This window comes from Liolophura sinensis, chromosome 1 (genome assembly GCF_032854445.1).
Source record: "Liolophura sinensis isolate JHLJ2023 chromosome 1, CUHK_Ljap_v2, whole genome shotgun sequence".
NCBI classification, from domain to species: domain Eukaryota; kingdom Metazoa; phylum Mollusca; class Polyplacophora; order Chitonida; family Chitonidae; genus Liolophura; species Liolophura sinensis.
In genome coordinates, this window is record NC_088295.1 from 55474412 (window position 1) to 55501818 (window position 27407).

Here is a 27407-nt window from a genome sequence, read left to right on the forward strand (position 1 = left end):
AATGCAATATCTTAGCGACTAGTTTTTTCCAGTCCTGTTCAAAATCAAGACGAACAATAAAGATGATACATACTGTAACTGAAGTTGAACAGTTATAATGAAGACGGTTACAATGATGATAATGTTCAAACAATTCCCATTATCTACACAAACAAAATATTTGTTAGAAAATAATTCTCAGTAGGAAAAAACAACAAATCATTAAGGTACATGCAAAATATGTACGAAAAATGAAATCATAAATTACGAGTTTGGGCTATCTGTAAAATCTCATGAAAACCTTCAGACAATGTAATTTCTTTCATTGTGACATAGTTAGTATGTTACAGTTACGAGAAAATACCTTAACATTCATTAAGAGGAATACAATTAACACCTGAAAGAGAAAAACACTGTTATCTACAACATAAATGTAGGGTTGAAAACATAACAAGGGTACAATCAGGGTGATGATTATAAACTGTTAAATAATGTACCTTTATATATGTATACATTTTATATAAAACATTTTCTTCCTTCATTTTATTATTATTTTTTTCTTAGATCATGCTATTTTGCAAAGACAACTCTGTCAGCCAAGAGGTGCATTGGAAAGAATTGTGACTCATCATTACTGGGTGCATCTTTATATTTTCAAGATGTCCAAAAACAAAAAGTATTGGTTAATAAAACTTTGTAACAACAGAACTATGTTATTTCACACAATGTGCGACAGTTATTATTCAACTGGTCCAATCTAATTGGTGCCATGGAAAACTGGGGCAGGGGTGAAATATGGTGAACTTTAGTCACCATCCACACACACACACGAATACAGAGAGTATTTAATCTCTACCTTATTCTTATCTGCTAGAGCCTGGAATACATACAGCAGAATGTTCATATTAGAGGCAGTCTTCAATCTATTTTGTCTTGAGAAATAACAATGAAGTCGAGGCATTACCACGTAAATATAAAGATCATTCCTCAACTTTATTATTATTACTACTGAACCCAAGTAAAGCTACGAGTCTTCAGCAGTGTGTATTTTGTCATTGTTTTCATATGCATTTGTAGCACTGGAGAATAATCACTTGTCCTCAGGAGTAAAACACCTGCAGCTTTTGAAATAAATTCCATGAAAGGAGCCAACTTACTCAACCTTTGTTCTTTTCACAGTGTAACGTTATATATCTTTAATTATTGAATTGATTCTTTTTAATACCATACTCAAGAATTTTTCACCTGCTAACTGAAGGTTGGTGTTACTGGTGGAGGAAACCGGAGTGCCTTGGTAAACCACTGACCTTTGGCACGTTACATAAGAAATGTGTGTGTGCCGTACATTTGTGCAAAGACAGATACATGAGCTTGTGAGACTGGGAAATCTACAAATTCTGTCGATCTTTTGTAATGTTCACAGGTGATGAGGGCACATTTCTTGTGAACATAATGTACACATATAACTGATAAACTGTAAAGCATGACAAAACATATCTTATAACTATTCAATTTGCTCTTTTCTCCAAAACAGGAGTAAATGTTCATCTATGTACACTTTAATGCACTGGAAAGAAAAAAAATCTTAATTGATTCATTCAGCAAACTTGCAAACTATGAAATCTCTCTCATCCCATATTATGTCACATGAGACAAACTCACCCTGGGTATAATGTTATCCACTTGAGTTCCAAGTTCAAAAACAAGTGTTGACCCAACAGCCGAGCCCTGACGTCGTCCAATCAGAACAAGCACAGCCTCCGCAGGCCGCAGGAAGCGGCTCTTGAACTCTATGGATAGAGGGTAGGTGGACTTGGGTGGCACTGTCACATATTCTCCCTTGGGCACCACAAAGTCCCGCGCGTCTCTGCCAGCCAACAGGATCTGATAGACTAAGGGTTTGCTGGACGGGTTACTCAGCTTCACCTGGGTAAACATTATACCAAGATTAATATCCATTATTTTGCATTCTTCTTTTTTGGGGCTCATTTACATGTATACAGCACCACTTTCATGCAGTATTCAAATGTAAGACAACAGACATGTAAGACATTCTTAAGGCTCTAGCTAACTGGACACAATAAACTACTGTTTCTTCAACAAGTTCATAATTACTAGTGCCGCGCTCGTTTGTCAAGCCATCTTTATATTTATTTATTTACTTGATTGGTGCTTCATGGCGAACTCAAGAATATTTCACTAATACAACGGCGGCCAGCATTGTGGTGGGAGGAAACTGGGTACAGCCCGGGGAAAATCCATGATTATCCACAGGTTGCTGATAGACCTTCTCACGTACGTCCGGAGAAAAAGCCAGCATGAGCTGGACTTGAACTCATAGCTACCGCATTGGTGAGAGGCTCCTGGGTTATTACGCTGCGCTAGCGCACTAACCAACTGAGCCACAGAGGCCCCCAGTCATCTTTATATAATCTGGAAATTATAATACGAAATTTAACACTGCACATCCTTGAATCTCCAGCAATCCACCTGGCTCAAACAGCTGTGGAAAAAACTGAAAGAGATTTCTTCCTTTATAGTTTACAAAAAAGTCTTAAACTGAAAATTTCACAGCAAACAGTACTGGCATAAGGGGAGATAACTGAAAGTCACCTGTCTGACAATTTGAGCATGGAGGGACCCTGTGAAATCCACAGTGGACTTGGGAATGTACTGAGGCAGTTTCTGGTAAAGATGGTATGACAACATCAACAGGGTGATGGGATTAGGGTCTGTGATGTCTATAGCCTGTGACAGACAAAACAAATGAAAAAAAAAATTACTTCACATATTCTGAACCGGTAAAAACAGGTTCAATTTGTCATGCCAAGAATGAATTGCTTAGAAATATTATTGCTACAACGGATTCTTCAACATATTTTAACTGAAAATTTACCACAAGTTATTTTCGATATTTGTCTACATTTCTATCCTTAGTTTTGTGAAAAAGACAGAGAACACATTGTACTGAGCTATGAGTATAGTAAAAGATAAGACAAAACTAATTATTGGTTAATATTTTTTTCATTTAACTGTGATTATAGTTTTAAGTCACAATATGGCAATAAGCATGTACATGTGGTCTCCTTGAAAGCTGCTAATACATGTACAACCATAAAACTGTGCAATTAAGGCCTGACCAACCATGGGGTGTGATTCTACATACCTGTATGTCATAGTTGATGCCTACATGCCTCATGGCATGGACCACCTTGAGAGCATTGTGAAGGCACTGCTCAGCTGAGCTAGGGTGAGTGTACATGTCATTGAGGTGGGATTTGATCTGAAATCAGCAGCAGTTAAAACCATATCAAAACTCTTTATACTCTACATACATGTAGTCAATGTGCTCAAGAAACGATTTACTTACATCTACATTGACAATAAACCAAGACAATCAACTCTCGAAAAATCGTGGGTAATCCTCTAAAATTTTGGATTAATTGTACAATGTCATGGGGGATGTTGGCGAATCTTTGATGAATCTGACGATATCCCCACCAATCGTGGGGCAGTCAGAGTGGTTGCGAGTGGTTATGTTAATTGGGGTAAATCGGCAGTGATTGATCACAATAAAAAAATAGCAACGAATCGCAAAAGTTGCAAGAAGTATCTCTGTGACTGGACTTATACTGGTGATAAGGTTTATGGCGTTATAGCAATGTGACAACTCTGCAAGTGCTTAACTTGAATTCTATAAAACCATGGTACCTGGATCAAAAGTCTATCTTAAATTATTCTTGATTTATTCCTAATTTTCTCCAATCAATAATGACTAAAATTTCAAATATAGGACACACTACCCTATTAAAGCCAAATTTACTTCCTCCCAGCCAACTGGTGGATTTTAGGCTAACTTAAAAACATGATAAAAAAACCTTAGATGATAGTCCAACTGAATTAGCTGTCTAAGCTTAGTATTTGAACTATTTGTGAAACAGGCCCCCAAACACGTCAAAGTTTCTGTCCTTCCACTCACCAGGAAAGGCATATGAGCCCCAAGAAGAGCTCCTAGAACCAGCCCGTCAAGTAGGTCAAAGTCAAAGTTAACCACCCAGCGAGACGGAGGCACCCCACCTGTAACAAACACAAGAAACTTGAATGTTTCAGCTTCACAACAAAGAGCTAAAGGAATCATTATTTATGCATAAGGTTGTTCAGAACACCCAGTTCAATCTCAAACTTGAAATGCTCTACTGATGTCTTTTATTTTTGTCTCACATGGGGATATATTTATTTATTTATTTATTTATTTGATTGGTGTTTTATGCCGTACTCAAGAATATTTCAACTTATACGACGGCGGCCAGCTTTATGGTGGGTGGAAACCGGGCAGAGCCCGGGGGAAACCCACGACCATCCACAGGTTGCTGACAGACCTTCCCACGTACGACCGGAGAGGAAGCCAGCAGTAGCTGGACTTGAACTCACAGCGACCCCATTGGTTAGAGACTCCTGGGTCATTATGCTGCGCTAGTGCGCTAACCAACTGAGCCACGGAGGCCCCTGGGGATTTATTTATAGGTTTCTCAAATTTTAGGGAGTGTGAGCAAGGTTAAGGCATAGCACAGCTCTCCTGCACATGGACAACTTTCTTTATATAAACTCTAGATTCAATTTGCTCAAGAAAATGTATAGCTATATGGATGCAGTTTTTCAAAGCATTCATGTACAATTTCACTTAATCTGTAAATATAGAAAAGTTTTGACTTAAAAGATATATTCTACTTTGATTCAACCCTAACCTCAATTCATGAATGGAAATCACGTTCATAAAATTTGCACAAACATGTCATTGTAACTGTATTTTTATACATGATTTAGTCTACGTTAAGACTGGATGTGGTAATACCTTTGGGACAGTTATCCCAGACCAGCAGCCTGTAGTGTTCATAGTGATGGTTGAGCCATGCTAACAGGATTCTCTCCCCTACACTGTAGACATTACTACACAAAGGGTCAACGTTGACAGCAGGCAAGCTCAGGCTCTTGTTAGGGAGTGCCAGGGTCTTCATGGTGCGTGGGGTAATCTTAGCCAGAACCAGACACTGAAATATGGTGAAAATAGTAATTACATTTTCAATCCTAGTAAATCATTAACAACGTCATGCAACGTTTCACCAAGTAATCTTAATCACCCTGGGTTTATAGTGCAAAGTCATTAGAACTAATATGTGATTTACAGCAAATGAGACATTTACAGCTACATGATTACAGTAAATGATCACAAATTTCATGAAAATAAACAGCAGGGGCCAAGTCCACAAAACTTTTTTGACTTAAGTCAAAATTTAAAAACTCTGTACGATGCTTAGCTTTTGGTACTGGAAGTTGAAATTTAGACACATTTGTCTTAAAATAACACTGATGAGGAGCGGCAAAATTTCAATTTTCAAAGCCCAAAAATAAGCTTTAAGATCTTACTTCAAATTCTGACTTCAGAAATGGTTTTGTGGAACTGGCCCCAGGTAATTTACTGCATTCCATCTTTAAGTTCCAAAATCACATATCAAGACTTACAAATAATGTTACTTGTATGAATTTCTGAAAGAAACTGCGAGCAATGTGAAGAAAGCCTGGTCGGGAATTCTAAATGTTTTAACCTCTCTTACCTTGAATATTTGCAGCAGTATGTCTGACCACGCCCTTTTGGAGACAGCTTCAAAAGCCTCCTCCTCTAGGGCCTCATCTTCCATGGTTGGGGTCATTTGGTTCGTTTCCACAGCTTGCCTCTCCATTTCCAATAAGGTTTTCCACAGTTTGAAGTCATGAGGCTCCATAAGGTACTGAGGTTTGATGGCTGCTACACATGCTCCCTGACACCTGGAAATATTAAACATTGACATGTGTGTTTTATTTATGCTATACCTGGGTCTTTTGTTGACTGTCTGACAGGCCATCCAATTCCATAACTTTGTTAGCTAAAGCAGCAACACCTGGATCTGAACACACAACCTCACTGGACGAAGGCTTGACAACAAGCCAGCAACTCCACTGTCTGAGCCACTGAGAGCTCCAAAACAGAAAGACAAAAATAACCCGCGAAAGGTTTACCATTGCAATGATGATACATAACTGTGTCCATCTCTTCTTGAGCTAATCTATGGTGAAATTACGCACATTTCACACGTGAGTTACTGTCGCTTTTTTTCGCACGATCTGAGTTGGCGGCAAGATGATAGAAGAGAGTGACTGGCCCCCTGCCAGTGTCACTATCCTGCATGGCACTTGGCAACTCCAGCTGCTAAAGTGGGGTCAAGTTACCGACAATGAGGTGTGCAGGACTTCCGACTAGTGGGCTTACATGTACATCTCTAAATATACCGATGTTCGATGTATGAAATCAAAAAGTATTAAGACAGGCAATGTCTATTACAAACCTTAAAAAATTCCAAACACTGTGTAAAAGCATGATCATGCCAAACAAGGAATGTACATACACAATATACATAGTCACTGCAGACGAACCATTTGGTGGTTAGGCCTACAAGGAAGTCACCTCACACCATTATCTGGTGAACTGCTGTCTGCTGAAAACTCACTATGAAACAATATTTGTGCAAATGTATTTCAGTTAAAAACGAATTTCACTAAGAAATATCTGTCCTCAGCTTCTCGTGTCCATGTAATTCCAATTTAGTACTGGTATGTCAGTCTACACGCATGATTTGTTTTGTTACAATTGGAACTGTCCTCCCATTGCAGAAGAGTTACCTTTCCCGCATTGTGAAACTGGGAACCCTCCATTAACGCAGAAAACGTAGCTTCCAAAAACAACCACAATTAACTTTGACCGTTGTGCACTGTGTGCGAGCCCGGCACACTGGGAGTCAGACAGGATTTGTCCATGTTGTTGACATACTAGAAGTTTGCACAACACTGATTGGCTATACATCAAAATAAAGTGCATGTTTTATGATAACTAGTATGCAAATATGCCCAGGTGCCGCCAGTGACAGGTAAGATTACTTTTTTGCCTTTCGTGTACAAAAATCATGCTGTCAACAAGTATGACAGACATGCAGAGATTTCGAGCCAGGTGACTGTAAGTTGTCGCATTAAACGCAGCCTGTGTCATCATCTGCTGGTAATGGGTAAGTAAGGATCTGTGGGGTGCTAAGTTCTGTAATAGCTTTGTACACGAAGAGCTCTGAATGCATATTAATGGATATCTGAAACTCCACATGTACAAAGGCACTGGCTGGTCACGCTTATCAACCTCCAGGGAGTTTTCTCCCATATTCCCCTTCATCATAAAATGGCGATTATAAAACAATCAAGGTGTACATTTTGTGAAGTAAACCTTTATGTAATAAATCCATTATGAAAACTTGAGGAAAACATGAACTGTTGGGGGCAGGAGCATGACTGATCAGTGAAGTGTGAGCTTGTTTATTACATTAGCGGACTGTCCATAAAATCCCCTGACCATCGCCGATGCTCTCCTGCGGTGCCCAGTCAGTAAGAACCACAATCAACGCAATGAATTCTGGGATACACGTTTCAAGTCCCAAGGCAAAACTTTAGGTCATTTACCATATGAGATAATGTAGAGAACTTAATTGCAAAAAATTAGTGTTTCTTACATTGTACTGACCATTCAGTGACCAAACTCATTATTTCAATTACATATTTCTTTGACTGGTATTTAACACAGTACTGGTACTGAAAATAATATGCTTTGTACATGTATATGTTAAGGGCAGAGGAAAATAGGCTGAGTATAAAAGAATATCAAAATATTTGTCAAGCACCTGCTGATTCATCTAGAGCTTGATTTGAACTCTTGAAATAAAGTAGTTACTTGCTGATTGTAAAGAGTGTTGACCCTTTAGCCATACGGCCAAGAAGGGGTCATTCCAATATTGTACGGCATTAGGCATGGAATGCAGACAGCTAATTGCATGTGGAAGCCTGAAAATAGGTGCCTCATATTTTTGAAAACACTCTTTTAAAGAAAGAGGTAAGACCCATATATGTTATATAATATCGAACCAAGGTTACTTGACCCAAGGACATTACATATAGAACAGAGACAATATGGGTCACCACTTGTTCAAAAGGGGTGTTTTCAAAATTATTAGGCACCTATTCTATGGTTTCAAATGAACAAAAATCTGAATTGGACATCTGACATGAAGCAATAATTCTTGCCGGATGAGATACCTGAGGAAGGTCAGCAGGGTGGAGTGCTGCCAGTACACCTGTTTGACCCTCTCTATCGGGTCTGCGGGCAGAGGCGTGTTGATGGGGATCCCAGGCATGGGGCGCCCACTCAGGTGGGAAATCATGTCGTAGATCGTCTTGTGCTCATTCTTAACTGAGCTCATGTGCCAGCCACCCTTGCCCTTCCCCCCAAAATCTTCATCAGGGTGCTTACGACTGATCCCACTGAAACATGAGGTACAGGTTATCAATTATCATACCTGAAGAAAAGTGTTAGACTTGTGTCCCTATGTCCATGCCATCATTTTGAAAGACAATTCATCCTACACGGACTACATGTACATCCCAAAAACTTACCTCCTGAGGGTCTGGGGGATGGTGATAGGGTAGGGTCCTGCCGGCCAACCTTGTGAGGAGAACCAACGCTGGGCCCCCATCAGGACCTCCATGTGGAAGGCCCCTTCCTCAGAATCCTCATCAGGGAACATGGCTGACCCCAGTGATCTGGACATCATGTCCTGATGGGTCCGGCTGTACTCTTCTGAGGCCGATTGAGGCTTATTCAATGCACCGGTACGTGGCATGGGAGTGCTACCTGTGGACTCTGATAGAAACAATTCACAGATCAAAAAGATGAAACCGGTTTAAAATAACAATAATAAAGTCAAGGCATCACCACGTAAATGTAAAAGATTTTACAAGCTTCTGATCCATATGCCAGGATAATTATCAAATCATATATCCAGTCTTAAGCAGTATATAAGGTTTAAAATACTTGATATAATGAAAAAATATGTAGACCTAGTATTCCAGTCAGTTACCAACAATGATCATTTATTTCCATACAAAATGTTCTTTAGTGCAGCACAAAGAGATATCACAACAGAAATATGAAAGTACACTGACACTGTCAGAAGAAAAACTATAATATCTATAACAAACTCATCTGACCCTGTTGAAAAAAATACTGGAAAAAAAAATGAGCGTCACAAGATCTATTACTTTATTACAGTGTAATTTCAAGACTTTTTTTACCTGATCATGCCCTCTGCATAAGCTTCAAACTCTTGATGTTAACGTAATGTAATTCACAGTTTTGAGAATGATAAAACAAAGTTCAATTAGCTGTAAGAATGAGGACTGAGATGCTGATCTTGTCACAGGAGGAGGAGACCATAAAGTTAGAGCAGGTGGCACTAGTGCTGGGAAGACTGCTGTGATACTGTGCTCATGACCTTCTGACTCACCTGAGATGCTGGTCTCCTAGCTAGAGGACGAGACCATGAAGTTAGAGCAGGTGGCACTACTGCTGGGAAGATTGTTGTGATACTGTGCTCATGACTTTCTGACTCACCTGAGATGCTGGTCTCCTAGCTAGAGGACCAGACCATGAAGTTAGAGCAGGTGGCACTAGTGCTGGGAAGACTGTTGTGATACTGTGCTCATGACTTTCTGACTCACCTGAGATGCTGGTCTCGTAGCTAGAGGAGGAGACCATGAAGTTAGAGCAGGTGGCACTACTGCGAGGACGACTGTTGTGATATTGTGCCCATGACTTTCTGACTCACCTGAGATGCTGGTCTCGTAGCTAGAGGAGGAGACCATGGAGTTAGAGCAGGTGGAACTAGTGCTGTGACGACTGTTGTGATATTGTGCCCATGACTTTCTGACTCACCTGAGATGCTGGTCTCGTAGCTAGAGGAGGAGACCATGAAGTTAGAGCTGGTGGCACTGGTACTGGGACGGCTGTTGTGGGTGGGCGAGGCACATGGCACAAATATGGCCTCTCCAGCGTTCACGCTCTCTTTAGACACAGTCTTTCTACCCTTCAGAGTCACACCCTGATAACACACAGCAAACAATGAAAATGTCACACATTTCATTCATGTACTCAATGGACGTAATACTTGATAAATTCTAACCTGTCACCATTGATCTGATTTTGACTGTCTGCTTATCCTACATCATCAGCAGTTTATAGTGCCATCACACAATGAAGTTGTTCATGTCTTTAGAAAACAAAATTTGGCCTCACTTTCATATTTTGTTCTACTGTTCTAACAAATATAATCAGTGCATATCACAAATTGATTTTCATGGATTTGTGAAAGTAAATACTTGTCACTATGGTAATAATGTCTCCATATGCATTTAAAAGGGATCCCAGAAGTGTATCAGAAAAGTTGCTTATCAGTTAAAAACTGCTATTTTGATTTTTGTGCATGCTCTTCTGCCATCACCTGTTCGCAGACAATCTGATGGTCAGTTCTGTGAACAGCCAGGAAGGGATAGCAGGTCAGCAAACAGTTGTCAGCTGTGGCAGTCACAGACAAACTGAAACTGAAAAAAAAAAAAGAAAAGGTAACAGCACAGAGAATTATAACATGCATATTACAGTTATCAAAGCTGATCCTTCATTCCAGAAAGTGTTGCACAGACACACATCCTATAACATAACATTTTATGAACGCTGGTATCTTGCCAAGACTTGCACCAATGATGGCATAGCAAAGTTGGACTCATAGCCAAGGTCGAAAAAGCATCTACTGTTGGTTGTTTACAACAAATTAACATTAGCCAAAGGCTGCTTATGCCGACAGGATAAAGAAAGAAAAATTACAATTGCCTCCTTCCACAATCTGGATTGGTTGGCCTACGTTCATGTTTATAGGGATAAAGCTTTTTTTTTTTTTTTTAAAGGAATTATTTGAAAGTGCCATCAATTATGTTGAAATCTTAAAGGGTAATTTTAAAGGGTATACAATACCCATACATGTCGATCATTAGATACAATGTGAATAGTCTGGAAGTATACCTCCTGTCCTCATCATCAGTAAACTTGATCTGGACTCTGCAGGACACAGGTTTAGGGCAGGAGAATATCACACGGCATGGCAGAGCGAATGGCTCAATCTGTGCTTCATTTCCACAGCACGGCTTGATCTCTGAATACAACACAATACACCATCAGTAACCAGACAAAAACACCTGCTCTCTTATGACTGAAGTCTCTCTCCAACGGAAATTTTAACGTTAAATGCATTTTCCAAGTATACGTTACTGTTAAAAAGTGATAAAGCAAAATCAAAAGATAAGTTACTAGAAAAAAGCTTAAAGTCTAAAGAGAACAAAAGCAAACAACATGCATAAAGTATGCCGAAAATATAATTGTACCATCCTGAATTTCACATTAGGCCCTGTATATCAGGAGCAGAAAATTATACCTAATTGGTCATTGTGTTAACAGACATCCCAAGTCCTATAGACAATGGCAAACTATTTGTTTGGTACATAAACTGTGCCTGTTTTCCTCCCACCATAAAGCTGGCCACCATAATAAAACTGAAATATCCTTGAGTACGGTGTATAACACCAATCAAATAAATAAATCATACACTGTGAATGAAATTTCTCATATCTACTGTCTACCAAACACTTAATTTCTTTTTGTTTTTCTTAGCCTTCAAGGGAATAAATTGCTTGAAGTCTAATTACAAGCTAATCAGTGAACAGTACATCCAGTCCCACAACTACAGATAACATGCAAATGAATGTTTGGGAACATAACATAAGATATGAACACTCACCATTTCCCTCTGGGAAGTAGATTTTGAATGGAGAAACAGAGCTGCCGTCAACAGATTCCACCTCTGACAGGGTCACGTTCAGTTTGGTTGCTCTGATAACAAACACAAAAACTCAGAATAAAATTTTGCTGACAATGATTTAATTAAAATAGTGTAAATGAAACAAAGGACAACAAGGCATTCAGAGAATCCCACCAGCTTGCCTGCTATGGCAATCAACTAGACAATGGAACAGGAATAAAGATAAAAGTTGTAAGGTGTTGTGGTGGTAAAGACGTCGTTGTGGGGAGTTTGTGCACAAAATTAGGGCAGTGGTCCTTGATATGCAAACTGTGAACTGCATGCAGTAATGCGTGAACTATTCCAACGCTGTGAATGGCTGAGCAAATGTTGAGCTATGGGAGTAAAAAAACTTCATTGTGGGGTGTTTGAGTACCAACTCACTGGAGTGGTCCCATGAATGGCTATCCCTGTACTATGGGTGGCAACTGCAGCCTCTGATTGGCAAATACTCAGCTGACAACAGTCAATGTCTGCATGGATGGTTTACCCATTCCATGGGAATAGTATAGGAAGGCACATGCATTGGCCAGTGTCATACAATGTAGGATCCTAGTACTACTGCAGATGTGCAAAGCTTTCTACAGATACTGTGTACGCCGGATAAATTGGTATACACCAAGGTAAATTCTTACCGTTTACAAATCTGGTCAAGTACCCTAATTCTTCTCAAATTTGTGACAGATATTAGTAGTGCTGTGAGCAGAATATTACATTTCTTTATATGATATGAGTGTGTTGTTCATCAGATGCCGTAACCATGTGAGAAGAAGGAATCTCAATATTCCTGCTAGAATTACAGATATATTGGCTAAAATGAGCAAACCAGGTGTCCCAAATTTTAGAACAAATTGGATAGCTAGAGCGGCAAATAGCTTATCTAGATAAGTGATTACATAGGAAACTATAGCCCTGCAAGAAAGACTGGTACAAATCTGTGTTTACAGGAGAACAGAATGAAGTCAATCTGAATATGTGTCCACAAAACAGGAAAATGGTGACAAATCTGGTAAAATTCCCAGAGGAACCCAATTTACTTCTTGTTCTCCTACATGTCATTAGACATGTGCATAAAATTTGTTGCCCTGCATGAAATATTTGTTAATTACAAAAAAAAAACGTAAATCTGGCAATGTTCATAAATCTCATAAGCAATAAAAAAGTGACAGAAATCCTGTATACAAGAAATTGTTGCCCTGCATGCAACTTTTTTTTTTCCAGAGAAGGTGTTTACTTCAGAAAACAAAGTTTATACAACATAAAGTTTATAAAAACATTCACAAAGCCTATAAAGCTAAAACCAATAAAACAGTTCAACCTTCCATCAGTAGGGCCTTTGTAGATGTACACCAGCGAAAAGAAATATATAAAAAAAAAAAACACAAACACAAAAAAAACTTTCTAGCACTGTTGGAGATCCACATATGATGGCCATTATACAGGAGATAAAAAAAGCTTAACCTGCCATCTCAGAATGTGCATTTACACACCATTCCTTAAACTAGGGAGCGAAAAAAAAAAGGTTAACATTCAATTAATGAATCAGAGCCCATTATACATGAACAGGAGCTAAAAGAAAAAGCTTAACCTTCAATCCATGTACGAGAGCTCATTATATAGGAGTTTAACCGAACGCTGACACAGTCGCCAACACTTTTCCCCCTTCTCGCCTTAGAAGGTACAGGCGAGCTAACGAAAATGGTATTACATGAAAAATATATGAACAAATCTTTTGCACTATTAACACACATGCCAAAAACCACAAATGTATATTTTCATTCTATACAAGAATAGTTTTTCACACTTTACATACATGTAATTAGATTTTACACATACTGGATGTTCCAGTAAATTTCAGGGCCCAACGGGTGATCAGGGCACAACACACCGAATGGGCTACCCTGTTAAACAAACAAGTTAAATGCTTAATTTTTTTATGATACAAATATCTGTACTCAGACAAGCTATTTTACTTTTGCCACCTTCAAAGATCACGTCAGAATTTTTTGCACAGTAGCTAAAAAAACTCACTTCCTATACTGAGCGGCCAAAATAGTGAAATCAGCAGACACTTCCGTGACTAATGGAGCTGGGGTGAGATTGATCACTGGCGGTTCAAACCAGACTCTGGGTGACTTGAGTATACCAATGACACGGATATACTGATATGGCTTTTCCCTGTCATCGTTCAGAATAACAGGCACCAAACACTCGTATACTCCTGGCTCATCTGGAAAAGAAAAAAGTTACACACCTCTTTTAACTCTGATGCACCATTACTTTTATTGTACGCTGCCTTTTTTTAAGTCTGAACATAGAGGATAGAGGACAGAACAGAGAACACTAAAGAAAACACAGAAAATTAAATCAACCCCCTGTTAAACGTGGACCTGTACGTTCTTAAAGTAATGTTAGGTCATGGCTCAGCTGGTTAATTCTAAACATGAAGTATCCAGCTGAATTCCTTTAAAATACAAAATTTAAACAATTTTCCATATTGCACAATACTTCTTCACATGTGTGACTGATAAGCGCAACACACGAAATAATACATGTATATCTCCAGTTTAATCAGTATTGGATTATCTGTCCTTTCATTCTTACCAAATTATCTCCCTTCAATTAATTCTTGCCAAATTATCTCCCTTCAATTCGTACCCAATTATCCCACCTTATTTGTGACAAAACAAACACAGAGTTAAGATGTAACTTACTGGGACAGAAGTTGACACAGACAGTTTCTGTCTGTCCGGGGTCCAATGACCCCTCCACCCCCTCCGAGCTGAAGGGGACCCCTGAAGTCTGTACAAAGCGGAATACTCCTTCATCCAACGCCTTGTTAGATTTGGACAGGTCAAAGGCCCACTTCAAGGTTTTGTCACTGTTGTTCACCAAGATAGTTCCCTGAGAACATCACAGAAAATTTTGTTTTTTGACTGAATCATTCAATTTAAGACTAGATTTAGTAAAATGTGTGTGTTTGGAGTACAGCCCAAGTTTACTTTACAGCTCCTCTCATTAATGTAATACAGTAATTTTAATATTTATGTTTGCAACCTGTATAATTTATGGAGAAAAAATAATTGTACCATCCTGAATTCCATATTAGACCCTTTATATCAGGAGCATTACATATAATCTGATCAAATGAGTACTCTGGAAAATGAATGGAAATTGTATTCTATAACGACACAAGTATGTGAGTTTTTTTAATTTTTTAAATAATTTGAGAACTGATTTAAAAATGTTAGTAACTTGAGTAAACATGAACAAGCTGAGTTCATAACGGAATACTTATTTCAAAGCTTTTTGGTCTATATGCAAATGAAGATGACTATATTATGAATGGGAGCAATCAGTACAAATGAACATAAGTGTTGTAAAGGCTGATTTTATGAAGTATACAACATGACTTTTTCTATTAAATATACTATGATGATTAGAATATAGATGGTATCATAAACTAAAAGCAGATTAAAGCAGAAATTAGAAGCATCCAATATAATATTTAATAGATGCTAGGTTATTTATTTATTTGATTGGTGTTCTACACCGTACAACGGCAGCCAGCTCTATAGTGGGAGGAAACCGGGCAGAGCAACCATCCGCAGGTTGTTGGCAGACGATGCCAGGTTAGAAAGCCTGGTGAAATTCATTATTAAAATGAAATTCAATTGCTAGCAACACTGAATTATAGGTCAAAAAGTCATCAGTATACAAGATTATACAAGCAGGAGGTGTTATTAGCCTAGTTCTACAAGTTACATCTGTAAATGCTACTGGAAATGAAAAATATACCTCAATGGTAAACTGAAATAAGATCATGAGAAAATTAAAATTGTAATAAAGCAAACATCTGTCCAACATAAACCTTGTACATGTAGTACAAGTGCAGGGTTGTCAAATAATTTGCAGTCAAATTCACTGAAAGCATTCTTCATATTGCAATGTACCACCATTCACAAATCTCATACCTTTTACAATGCATGTGCTAATAAATTGGAACACAAATACCACAGTTCTAAGTTTTACCAACATGTTAATTTTGAAATGCTAGAAGATAAGACTGCATAGCCATCATCAAACCACAAAAAATTGCAACTAAAGACAGCTTCTCTTATTTATTTTTGTGGAGTTCTTTTGAGCAGATTTAAAGGCATTTAAAGGAGAAGAAAATTTAAATATCAATCAAATACCATTGAAAAGAGTATGCATTTCCTTGCAGGTGCATGCTATCAAAAAAAATTCTAATATTTATCTCAAGTTGATAAATTATAAATAAAGTCACTGCCAACATCTGCTGTGGGTGACTCCATTTTGCATAAGAACTAGTTCTGAAGTCTTCTGTGTTAGGAGGAGAATTGCCGTCGGAACTGCCGAAGTGCAGTTCGTATATTTCCGGTAGAACTCTTCTTCCCAGAAGGTAACGAACAGTACAGTTTGTTTTCCGCTTGACGATCGGGAAACCAGAATGTTGGACGTAGGTTCCGAGTTTACACAAACAAGCTGGCAATTTTAATGACTCTCATTGGCAGAGAGGCAACACACCCCCAGCATAACTTACAGGGTGTTAAAGATGGAGGACGCGATGGACTCAGCGATTTCTGCGAGCTTTGAAGTTTTCAGGCTTTACTTGTATGGTGAGGAAAAATCGCAAAATTATGCAGCAGGCTCCACCAGAGAGAAAAAAAATGTGCTCTTTTTAGCCTATAATGTCATATTTTTAAGTTTTCTTCAAAATAATTTGAATTTTAAAGTGCACTTTTTGGAACATATTCATAGTGTTACACTGTTGATAACATCTGATATATTCCTCAGTGACTGGTGTGATGTGGACAACTTCATTTTTTTTCCTTATCAACATTAGAATGACTTGAAAAAAATTCATGAGTGGAGTGTAACAATAACTTGAAAAATTCATACCTTGGAGTGGGCAATTCCAGATGCTTTAGCCATTTCAAAGAAATCCCACGGAAGCGCAATCTCAATCTGATTGGTGGACAACTGTAATGGCTGCCTGAGTGCTGTGGCTATGACATGTCTCCTGGGGGTGACAATATGGGCCTTCTGGGGGCGGGGATTGACGATATGGATACCGCTCCTGCGGGAGAGGTTAGCGCTTGATGGGACAGGGGTGGAAGCAGGGGTGGGAGCTTTGGTCTGGTTGATAAGGATTGGCATGACAAAGTCATAGGCTGCTACCTGCAATGTACAAAACACAAAGGGCTGGTATGACTTTTCATCTCAAATGTGAACAGTGTTTTTCAGAAAAATTGAGTGTATAAACTCATACTTAACAATGTTTCAATCACATGATGACAGTCGGTCATTAGGTATGTGTACATAGAGTCTTTTTGTGGCAAGGCGAGTCCATGCTGCCCAAGTAATGCTTCCACTGAAAAATCCTTCCAAAGACACCAGGTAACACACCATTTATGAAGTTCTTGGAATTACCCGACCGGGGTTTGATCCCAAGTCTCCCAATTTCGAGGCTAAAGCTCTAATTATTAGACCACCAAAGGGCTTCCACAACTTGTTGCCAACAGTCTTCTAATGTTATTGTGTATTAGTGTATTAAGTTTGTTGAAGTCTTCTTTGGGGCAATAATTAATTACTTCTAAAACAAATATTTCCAATCGTCCAAGGTAATGTATGGAAACTGTGCATAGCTTAAACAACTCCTTTTGTTTTTACAATATTGTGATGTCACAGGTGGTCAGTGTCATTCACCTCAGTGGGCATGAAGATAAGTTCCCCCTGCACAACCTGCTCAGGTAACAACGTCACACTGAAGATGCCTGGGTTCAGCAGCTGATACATGTAATCCTCTGAAAACCATCAAAAACAGAAAAGTACAGACATATGCAAAATATCACAGGTCCTATAAACAAATACATTTACACTGCAAGAACGGTACACGAATCGTTTAAAAATGTAATAACATTTAAACTAATGTGTTTGCTCTAAAAATTTGCCCCAAAAAGACCATTGCTAGGGTCATGAAACATTTTTGTTGGTACTGAAACTTACATTTTTACATGCATGTACCTCAAAGCACCTTTGTAAGATCAATAGAATGTTCAGAATCATATAAAATAAGCCAGGATTAAATACAGTACACATACACTACAAACTTTTTCAAAAACTCACTAAACTGAGACAAAATTATACTTGACTTCTACGTTTCACATTTTAATACAAGAAGGCCTCTCACTAATGACTGCAGAGTTTTTACAAAATTTACTAATATTATCTTTTGACCTTGAAACAACATGAATTAAGGAGCAGAAATGAAGAATAGTACCTGCTGTTTGGTATCTAGGAAAGTTGAGACTGAAGTCTGTATATCTTGTCAGATCAATTTCTACTCTGGCTTTGGTGCACATCTGGTAAACAGGAATTAGATACAGAAATCAGATGCAGAAATAAATACACTGTACTACAGGATGATACATGGTGCACATAAACATCTTAGTCATTTGTAAAAGACCAAAGTATCCCAAATTAATTTGTTTTCACATACGGGAAAAAAAAAATAATAAATAACTAAATATCAGCAGAGAGAAATTGTTGAAAATATGACAGCTCTGGTATCATTTTTTGGTTAAGCCATTAATGGCAAATCTTCTCTCATGCTTACCTTATTAGTTAGACTGAAATTTATCACACTTCCTGACCCACAGAAAACACCTCCAAAACCAAACTCACTCTGCAAAACACAGAAGAGAAAAATAAATTCAGGGAAAAACAGAAAACTGATCCTGCTTCATAACTGCACATTCCTTTTGTAGTGCACAGCCATGTTTTAAAAAATAATGAGTATATTATTCAGTTTAAGCAACTTTTTCAGGGCAGCAGAAGACTTCGTTAAATCTCCAATATAACAAGATACTTTGGTCTATATAAATGAGATATTTCAGGTTTTCCAACAACGGCACGATGAAATGGGGAAATCCTATGAGGTGAAATTTGTGTGAAGTAGAATGTACAGGTGATACTATACACATTTCTACATTTGGCGATTATTGTAACTTGCATTTGGATCCTTTTTACATTTTAGCGATCTCAAATATTGAATATTTTACATAATTATTTTGTTGTTACCCCCCTCTTACCACATCAATATCGACACTAGGTGGCTCCACAGAGCCGCCCACCCTCAGCTCTATACTCTTCCAGCCCTTGATGGCTACCTCCAGACGGGTGTCAAATTTGAGGATGGCGTCAGGAGTAAGGCTGATTTGTAACTCAGCATGTCCCCCTACAGACACAACGCCATGGACTGGAGAGATCGTCAGGCCAGGGAAGGGGCAGGGGTCCATTACCTGGTTCAAAGCAGAGATTGATATATGTCAGTACAATATGTACCGCTCAGGCCAACAGTTCGAAAACCTGTACATAGTTTTTCACTTGATAACCTTGATGTACACACAGAAATCTTTTGAACTTGAACTGAAATACATTTGAATACATATCTGAATAAACCTGCAGTCTATGAATTCCCCTTTGTAAACAACTACTGAATACTTAACCCAAACAACTTGCCTAAAGCTTGTTTTTTGTTTACTAAACAATGTTTGCCACAGACAAGATTTCTTGATCAATGATTACTGCCCAGTTACCTGTAACTGATAACCAGTCTCTCAGTTCATAAGCATTAACACATTCCAATTTGCTAGACTGCCAATAATTCACTACAATCATACAGGTTTCAGCCTTGATATTTTGCCTTAAATATTAAGCATATAATCAAGCAATTTACATTTAAAATTCCATTTATCAGCATATCTTGAAAGCCTGGTATCTCTGTCGTGAAAGGGGAATGTGCTTGTTTGCAAAACAAAAATTGTACAGTATACTATACATAAATAGAATAAATGATGCTGATTGACAGATGACTGCAGCGCTGATTCCTCACAAAACAGGCATTATTCATGAACAGTCACACAGGTTTTCTTCATATTTGCTGCTCACTTGGAAGAAGGCATGGTTCTGTCCTAGATTTTGGAGGAGAGCCTTTTTGGTGGTAGTCAGGTGGACAGGTACCTGTCCAAACAGTATTCTGTGCTCAGTGAACTGCACCAGGGTGTCTCCCAGCTGAGGAAAAAAGAACGGTAAAATTACACATCATATTTCCCCTAAAACTTCATCCAAAATGTGCATTTTAGAGGCAAATAAATCATAAATATTATTTTTGGTACTGAAACTTACATTTAGATTTGAAACTTACATTTTTTCAGAAACCTCAAATCACATTTTTATTAAAGTGCAGTACATCTCTCAGAAAATCATGCAGTCATGGAAGAAATTGTCATGGATCAGTTACAGTATAGCCTTTTAATGAATACACTTGAAGGATTAGTGTCCAGAATTACCTACTAGCGCTAATTATAAAGATTATAACCTGTTAAAACTGTATATTACTGGGAGAGCTTCTGAGAAACTTAATAATGACTTTTAAATCCACAGAAAATAATGCATTTACTGCCTTAGCCAGTCTCCAGCCGGCCGCCTGGTATGGCTCAGCAAGTGACATTACAGATGGCCAATGCAAGTCTAGCTGGCCTAAATAACCTGGGAATTCGCATCAAAATGATGTTTCAGGATTGATTCTAGCTACACAGAAGTAAATCTACTGCTATCTACTATCACTTTTAACTCATCGTCAACAACGTTGAAGGTCCGATTTATGACACCTGACATCTCTGGCCAGATTTCAGATTTTGAGCCAAACATTTTGAATTTGATCTTTGTCCAGGCATTTCCAAAAGCATTGACAATATGGCCTGATAAGCTATAGCTTTATCATGTGCCACACTGTACACTTTGTGTGTTTATCTTTTCTTTCCAACGATTCACTTCACAATAAATATCATTCCATTCCCTGAGGAATTCTAAATTCATACATATGTTCGATGACAACGACCGGCACATGTTATTATTTTCGACATTCAGTACACGTGATTATTTTCGGCATTTTGAATAGCCTATGCCTATAGGGGCATGTAATCATGTACAATATAAATACATGTACGCAGTGGATGTTGGCTTTAGTGTACACAGATTTAGTATCTATCAGTTTTCATTTCAGTTAATAGTATTTTATAGCTACATGTACTGTGTGTTGGTGTTGTTGTGGAAATTCAGCTGTAAAGTGACGTGAGCAGATACGCCTGTTTTTGGTGGGTACATATCCTTCCATCTTGTGCAGTAAATGCTCGCCTCCCTGAGGGCCAAATTGTCTGGAAACTTGAAAAAACTGACTCCAGGGTTCTTTGACCACCTGTTTTACAACCGTGTGAAGAAATGCAATATGCTTGTTGTCACTCTTCTAGCACTTTCAACAATGAACTAAATGGCGTAAAACAGTCGTTCTCAATGTCAACACATTTTCAGTCCTGCCTCACCAAAAAAACATGCGGAGGACAACAATCACAATGCACATGTACCGACATCTATACACCAATGTGGAGTGTACCACAATGACCACTGCGTGTACCACTCACATCAATACCCTAACCTACCTCTGCTTTACACTGAAGCTGTAGAGGGTTACCCCCATGTACCATGAGAGAGAATGAGCCATCCTCTGGGGCCAGGTAGGATGGGTGCCACACCACTTCGCAGGCCAAGTCTTTATACGCATCAACAGTACCTGCCAGACCACAAAAATAAACTTACATTGAATTACAAAAGAATGCATATTTTCCTCTTTCCTCTTATTATCTCCGATGGAGAATTGGCACACCTAAAACAGACTTGGTGTGATCTATAGTTATGCCATTTCTTGGCAGTTTCTAATTTCTTAAAAAAAAAAAAAAAAAAAAAAAACAATCACAAGGATACATTGTTTACTCTTAACTTTGTATCACTAGCCTAATTTCACAAGGTTATTCTGGGCTGAACTCAAAAAAACAAAACATCCGAAGCTGAATGCTTTATAAACCTGGCTGAAAATTTAGTACCACAGCTTCGAATCGATGATTAAAAGTTCATTCACTTGATGGACATGTTTAAGAGTTTTATTTGGATTATAATTTTAGGCTAACGCCCAAAATCACTTTGTGAAGTGAGCCTCTGTTTGTTCCAGTCTGACAATGTTCTGCTTAAGTCAGCAAACAAATATTACCACTTTGCAGAAGATAGAGATATAAATATATGTAGTCGCACTTGAAGCCATGTTGTTCCAGTCTGGCAATGGTTGACAATGGTTAAGAAAAGATACCCACACAACTAATCCTAGTCAGAACTGCCAGAATTACAGTTTACACAATTTTGGTGTCTGGGTGAAAGTGTTGTATTACCTGTAGCTGGTCTAATTGAGAAAGCTGTCCCTTTGTCCCCCAGGTTTGGTGACCAGGTGAATTCTGCTGGGTAGTTGTATCTGTTATATAAGGTTACCACCCCACGGAAACCTGCAACACACAGATATTGAAGACATATATACATGTTTACTCAGAGATCATACCCTTTGCCGTTGGACAGGACTGAATGATTCATTTGATTTTTAATACGCTGTACTCAAGAATATTTCACTTACATGACAAGAATTATCGTGGGAGGAAACTGGGCAAAAATCAGAGAAAACCCACGACCATCCGCACGTTGCCTGCAGACTTTCTCTCATGCGACCAGAGAGGAGCAGCATGTCAAATATAAATTTATTTGGTTATGCCTGTGAACATGACATTTTAAGTCATTTACCTTAAAGTCATATGCACGAATTTTGATACGTAATACATATACATGCATTCCAGCAAAACTTGGTCCCTTGAAGTTCTGGCGGTTTAGCTGCAGCGCAAAAGTCTCAAAAATATTTGCACCCACTTACTAATACGGACTATTACTTGCCATATCATTTAATAGTGTATGAGTATACCTACCATCCAAGCTTAATATCACCAGAAGTTAAACAAGTTAGTACAACACTTTATATCACCTAAAATTTCACAAATTTTTTTCAACCTGAGCACAAAGAAGATGCAAATGTGAAAATTAAGAAAGTGTGCGGAGAAGTGTGCAAGTTCAACGTTGGAGAAAAATTTGAGGGGACACATTTATGACTGTGTTATATTGAATTGTGCACAGTACTGAATGCAGCTATAATGAGGTAGAGAGGTAGTTATCCTACCAGCGTCACCAGGTTGGCCTGGGGAGGGGTGGAGTACCAGATCATCTGTGGACAGTGACAGGCCTACAGAGACTACCTCTGCCAGAACAGTCACGTGATCCTTGTAAAAACCATTGATGGAGTATGACACAGACCTGGCACAAAACAAAAAACAAATATTCATGTATTTATTTATATAATTTGTGTTGCCATACTCGACAATTTTTCACATATATGAGGATAAAATTTATGGGTGGAGGAAACCTGAAGAAAATATTCCCGACACTCCTTAAAAATCAATGCAGGAATAAAAAAAAATAAAAAAAAAAACACTTCTAATACTTCTAATGCATTTGTAAATGCTGCCTTGTCTCCAGGAAATTATTCAGAGAATCTCAACAATATCAAGGAAAAACAAATGACATGTCCAGTTTTTAAACAGTTGAATAATATTTGTGCTGCTAAGGCCTAGGAATATGCATATTTCATAAATTCTACTGAATCTTTGGGGTAAAACTTCATGTTTATTGACCCTAAAGCTGGTGAATTTTCTTGATTTAAGATTCTTTCGGTACATCTTTCACTACATGTATCCTGATAGGAATATGAAATGCTTACCTCTGGAATGTACCCTTTGTGTTGGACTCAAAGATAAAGGGAAGACAGGCTCTGGAGTTTGGAGGGACCCACCTGGGATAAGGGACTGGTCTGACGGAGCTCACGACAGTCAACCTACATACAGGAGGTGGCAAAGATCAGGTTTTTAGTTTTACCTAACAGTCATAGTGTATTGGCACTATATTAGACACAGCACATAACATTCATAGTGTACTATATTAAACATAGCACAGAAGAAACTTAAGAAGTGTAAGCTAACACAAAAACTGTTTCTGAGAAGACAAAAAATGTTTCAAGGAAAAATAGTTTTGTACATGCTCATGTATAAGCAAAAGTGCATCAGACTTTCAGCAAAATGTATTATTATTCTAGTTGCTTATTTCAGGATTTGCTCATATAATGGATTAAGTTACCACACTAATTTTTAAAAAATACAATTCTATACAAAAACTAAAAGGTAGTGTGTAATACTTGTGAAGATGTTGTTTGATAACACTAGAAACTATTTATATATAATCACAAACACCTCATGCAGGTTTTTTTTTTTTTTTTTTCTTTCTCTCTCTTCTCTTTTCACTGTTTCGGCATGAACACTTTGCTTGTTTTACCTTTGTTTGAACAATTGCTTACATATGTATACAGTCACTGTATTGCCTAATAATAAAAAGTGAACAGACAATAAAGTTCTGCTGATGCCCCTATGTCCGTTGATGACATATCTCTGTGGAAAGTGGTTTAATGCACAAGAACCTTTGCTGTATTATTGCCTTCATATCAAAGGAAAACACTAAAGGGAAGACATGCTTGGAAATCATGTGTGCACCTACCACAGCTTGTACATGAATGTACTGATCCAGGTTATTGATGATGTTCAGATCTTTGGTTGACACAGACCTCAGACACACCTCGCCAAAGTCTACCACTGCTGGACCTGTCAAATGAAATGAGCATTTATTGATGACTTTAAAATGCAGCGTGTCAGGAAAGCTGAAACTGATCCATTCTTGTCCAGTGATGTTAACTGTACAAAACTCAAATAGCTGATCTCATATTCAAACTTAAAGGCACTTTGAGCATGCAAACCTCTGCTAGAGCTATGTGCAAATTGTCCACTACAAACCAAGGGACAATACTCTTCATCTGTGAAGAACTGTTTGACAAATTCCTAGTTTTGGATACAGACCACCAGCAAACATTAAGGGACTGGTGATTTGCATGAGGCAGGGCTGTGCACAAAACTTATCCAAATTGGTCCATAGCTTTTTTCTGTGAAATTTTGGACATAAAGAGAGACAAATAAATGCTGGTAAAAACATAACTTGCTTTCTGAGCAAACCACTGTTTAGTGGATGCCAAACTCACCTATAATAATACGATGTAACTCTTGTGGAGACAGAATTTTGGTGCAGTCAGCCTTCTCTAAGTTAGACACAGGAACTGCATTGAGGCCATCTTGAATCTGAAAGTTACAGGATAAAAAAGTCTGTAATTCTATACTTCCGTTGAAGTTTTCAACAACGGCTAGAAAGACTTTTTCTCAGATTTTTCTATCAAAGAAAATGATGCCAAGCATAAGTAAACACAGGACCACTGAGTGAGGTTACAGTCTCATTGCCCTAAGATCATAAATGGGCCAGGATGGATAACTGCAGTTATTAAAATTCAATGGTCCAGGGCTTTGATGTTTGCATAAATGTTCAAAAAAAACCCACAACTATGTTCTCCAAAAACCTTGGGAAAAAGTGTCAAAAAAAAGCATTGAAGAAAAAACACAAAGAAAAAACGTGCGGAAAATCAATGAAAACTGTTGAATTTTATGAAAATTCAGGCAGGATAAGTGCTAAGATTTCTGTACAGAGTCAGTAGATAATGTTGACATGGTGACCATGAATGTATGTACTTACCGGTTTGCTGACACAATCCAGCTCAGCATTGGCCAACTCCTTTCTGCTCAGGAGCTTCCAGAAGTCATTTGGTGGCCTGGGTGCTGAAATAAATTATATGTCTGTCAGTAATCCTAAGGAAGCAGTAATGAGTGAGTTATTACAAATATCTACATAGTAAAAATAAATAAATAAAATAAACACAGCTGTGGCCACTTAGATCATTTAAACACAAAATTAGGGCGATTCATAAAACTTTGATTACCACTGCAAATTATAGCTGGTATATGAGAGCTTGCGAATTTACATTCTATCTTACACATAACTCCCTCACAAAGAAACAGAAGTGTACGCGTTGAAAGCTTGTTCTTTTGCAGACGTGAAGATATTCTTAAACACAATATGACTTCACCTGCATATGGATGTAGTCACATGTGTTGTTCATCTCTAGCATACCATTACTAAAACCCCTTGATGTGTCTATCACACAGTTTCTGTAACACAACAGTGTGATATTTGAACCACTCACATCTTGGATCAGGTTTGATTTCCTCTTGGGTCAGTTTCTTGGGTCTCAGGCCAGCACCTGTCTTAATCCCAATATCCATCTCATTGTTTGTTTCTTTGAATTCCCTGTAATACAGACATAAAAATTGTGAAATTATAGAATTATTTTCAGTGTAAAATTTTGTTTCTTGTACATAAAAGAACTGCTCTGAGTTGATTCCAATTCTACTCTCCAATTGCTAAATCAGAGAATTATTTTCAACGCACATTATTTTTCAAAGTTTGATTTCAATTCCACTGGACACTTTACTTCACCAAAAGCAATGAACTGTGCAGAGAGAGAGAGCACGTACATGTACTCATTCAGGGGGTTATGTCCTGCATACATTCGGAGAGAAAAATGATAGTGGGGCCTCCGTGGCTCAGTCGGTTAGCGCGCTAGCGCAGCGTAATGACTCAGGAGCCTCTCACCAATGCGGTCGCTGTGAGTTCAAGTCCAGCTCATGCTGGCTTCCTCTCCGGCCGTAAGTGGGAAGGTCTGCCAGCAACCTGCGGATGGTCGTGGGTTTCCTCCAGGCTCTGCCCGGTTTCCACCCACCATAATGCTGGCCACCGTCGTATAAGTGAAATATTCTTGAGTACGGCGTAAAACACCAATCAAAAAAAAAAAAAAAAAAAATGATAGTATCACAACTGTTACATCACGCAGCAATTATAGCTGGCAATGAGAGATCTATTGTTTCACACTAGGTACACCACTCATAATAATTATTTTAATTTTTGTTTCACCATCAAGTGAAGTATATTTTTAATAAATAAGAGAAACTATACTTGAATCAGAAAAAGGTTGATTGATTGCTTCATACTTGAGGTTCAATTCACAACATCATGGAGAACTGAACGAAAAAGTTATTATGCTACAATAACAGGGCCATTTGTACAAAGCTTTGCAAGTCTATTTTCCACAACTTTTCTAGTGAACTGAGTTACATTAAAACCCATATAGAATCATTTATTGGAAAATTTACAAAAAAATGGAATTACGAAGCTCTGTGAAAGTGGTTCCTGACCTTCTGAGTTGTACAGACTGGAGTTTAACTATCGATATTGAAAAAAAAAAAGCAGGAACATTTTCCTTGAGTCATTTGCAGGTACGCCTCCTTCAATCACTCACCTATCCTTCAAGATGCCCAGTCTCGTTTGGCGCATGTTCCTTAGCATCTGTTTATAGTGATTTTTGTGGGACTGCTTTTCTACTTCTTCTTTGTCAGTATAAGCATAGTCTGGATCCACATAGTTGTGCCGGTCAACCTTTGTGAAAATTGTCCTACAATGAAAATTTATATCACAGAAATCTTGGTTGACATTTAAGCCCCTGATACCAAGCTGTACCAAGTTGGTGAAAAATCGATTGAATGTGAATGAAAATATAACCTGATACATATATGCATGCACTTGTCTTTTTTTTTTACCATAGATGATACATCCATTTGGATG

The 27407-nt window shown here is 38.2% G+C and overlaps 1 protein-coding gene across 1 annotated transcript in view; it reads right to left on the minus strand.

Moving 5' to 3' along the window:
* LOC135481722 (cilia- and flagella-associated protein 47-like) overlaps positions 1–27407 on the minus strand; it is a 51308-nt gene that overhangs the window by 17475 nt on the left and 6426 nt on the right. Inside the window, 30 exon segments of the mRNA XM_064761386.1 lie at positions 1642–1905; positions 2593–2727; positions 3146–3262; positions 3959–4056; positions 4832–5027; positions 5592–5802; positions 8146–8370; positions 8503–8740; positions 9809–9986; positions 10386–10485; positions 10961–11090; positions 11733–11824; positions 13824–14022; positions 14507–14696; positions 16716–16994; positions 17523–17620; positions 18097–18178; positions 18433–18501; positions 18908–19117; positions 19767–19889; positions 21317–21447; positions 22097–22207; positions 22924–23057; positions 23521–23588; positions 23590–23634; positions 24348–24451; positions 24883–24979; positions 25425–25507; positions 25933–26036; positions 27085–27237. Of these exon segments, the coding sequence (XP_064617456.1) occupies positions 1642–1905; positions 2593–2727; positions 3146–3262; positions 3959–4056; positions 4832–5027; positions 5592–5802; positions 8146–8370; positions 8503–8740; positions 9809–9986; positions 10386–10485; positions 10961–11090; positions 11733–11824; positions 13824–14022; positions 14507–14696; positions 16716–16994; positions 17523–17620; positions 18097–18178; positions 18433–18501; positions 18908–19117; positions 19767–19889; positions 21317–21447; positions 22097–22207; positions 22924–23057; positions 23521–23588; positions 23590–23634; positions 24348–24451; positions 24883–24979; positions 25425–25507; positions 25933–26036; positions 27085–27237 (4264 nt within the window).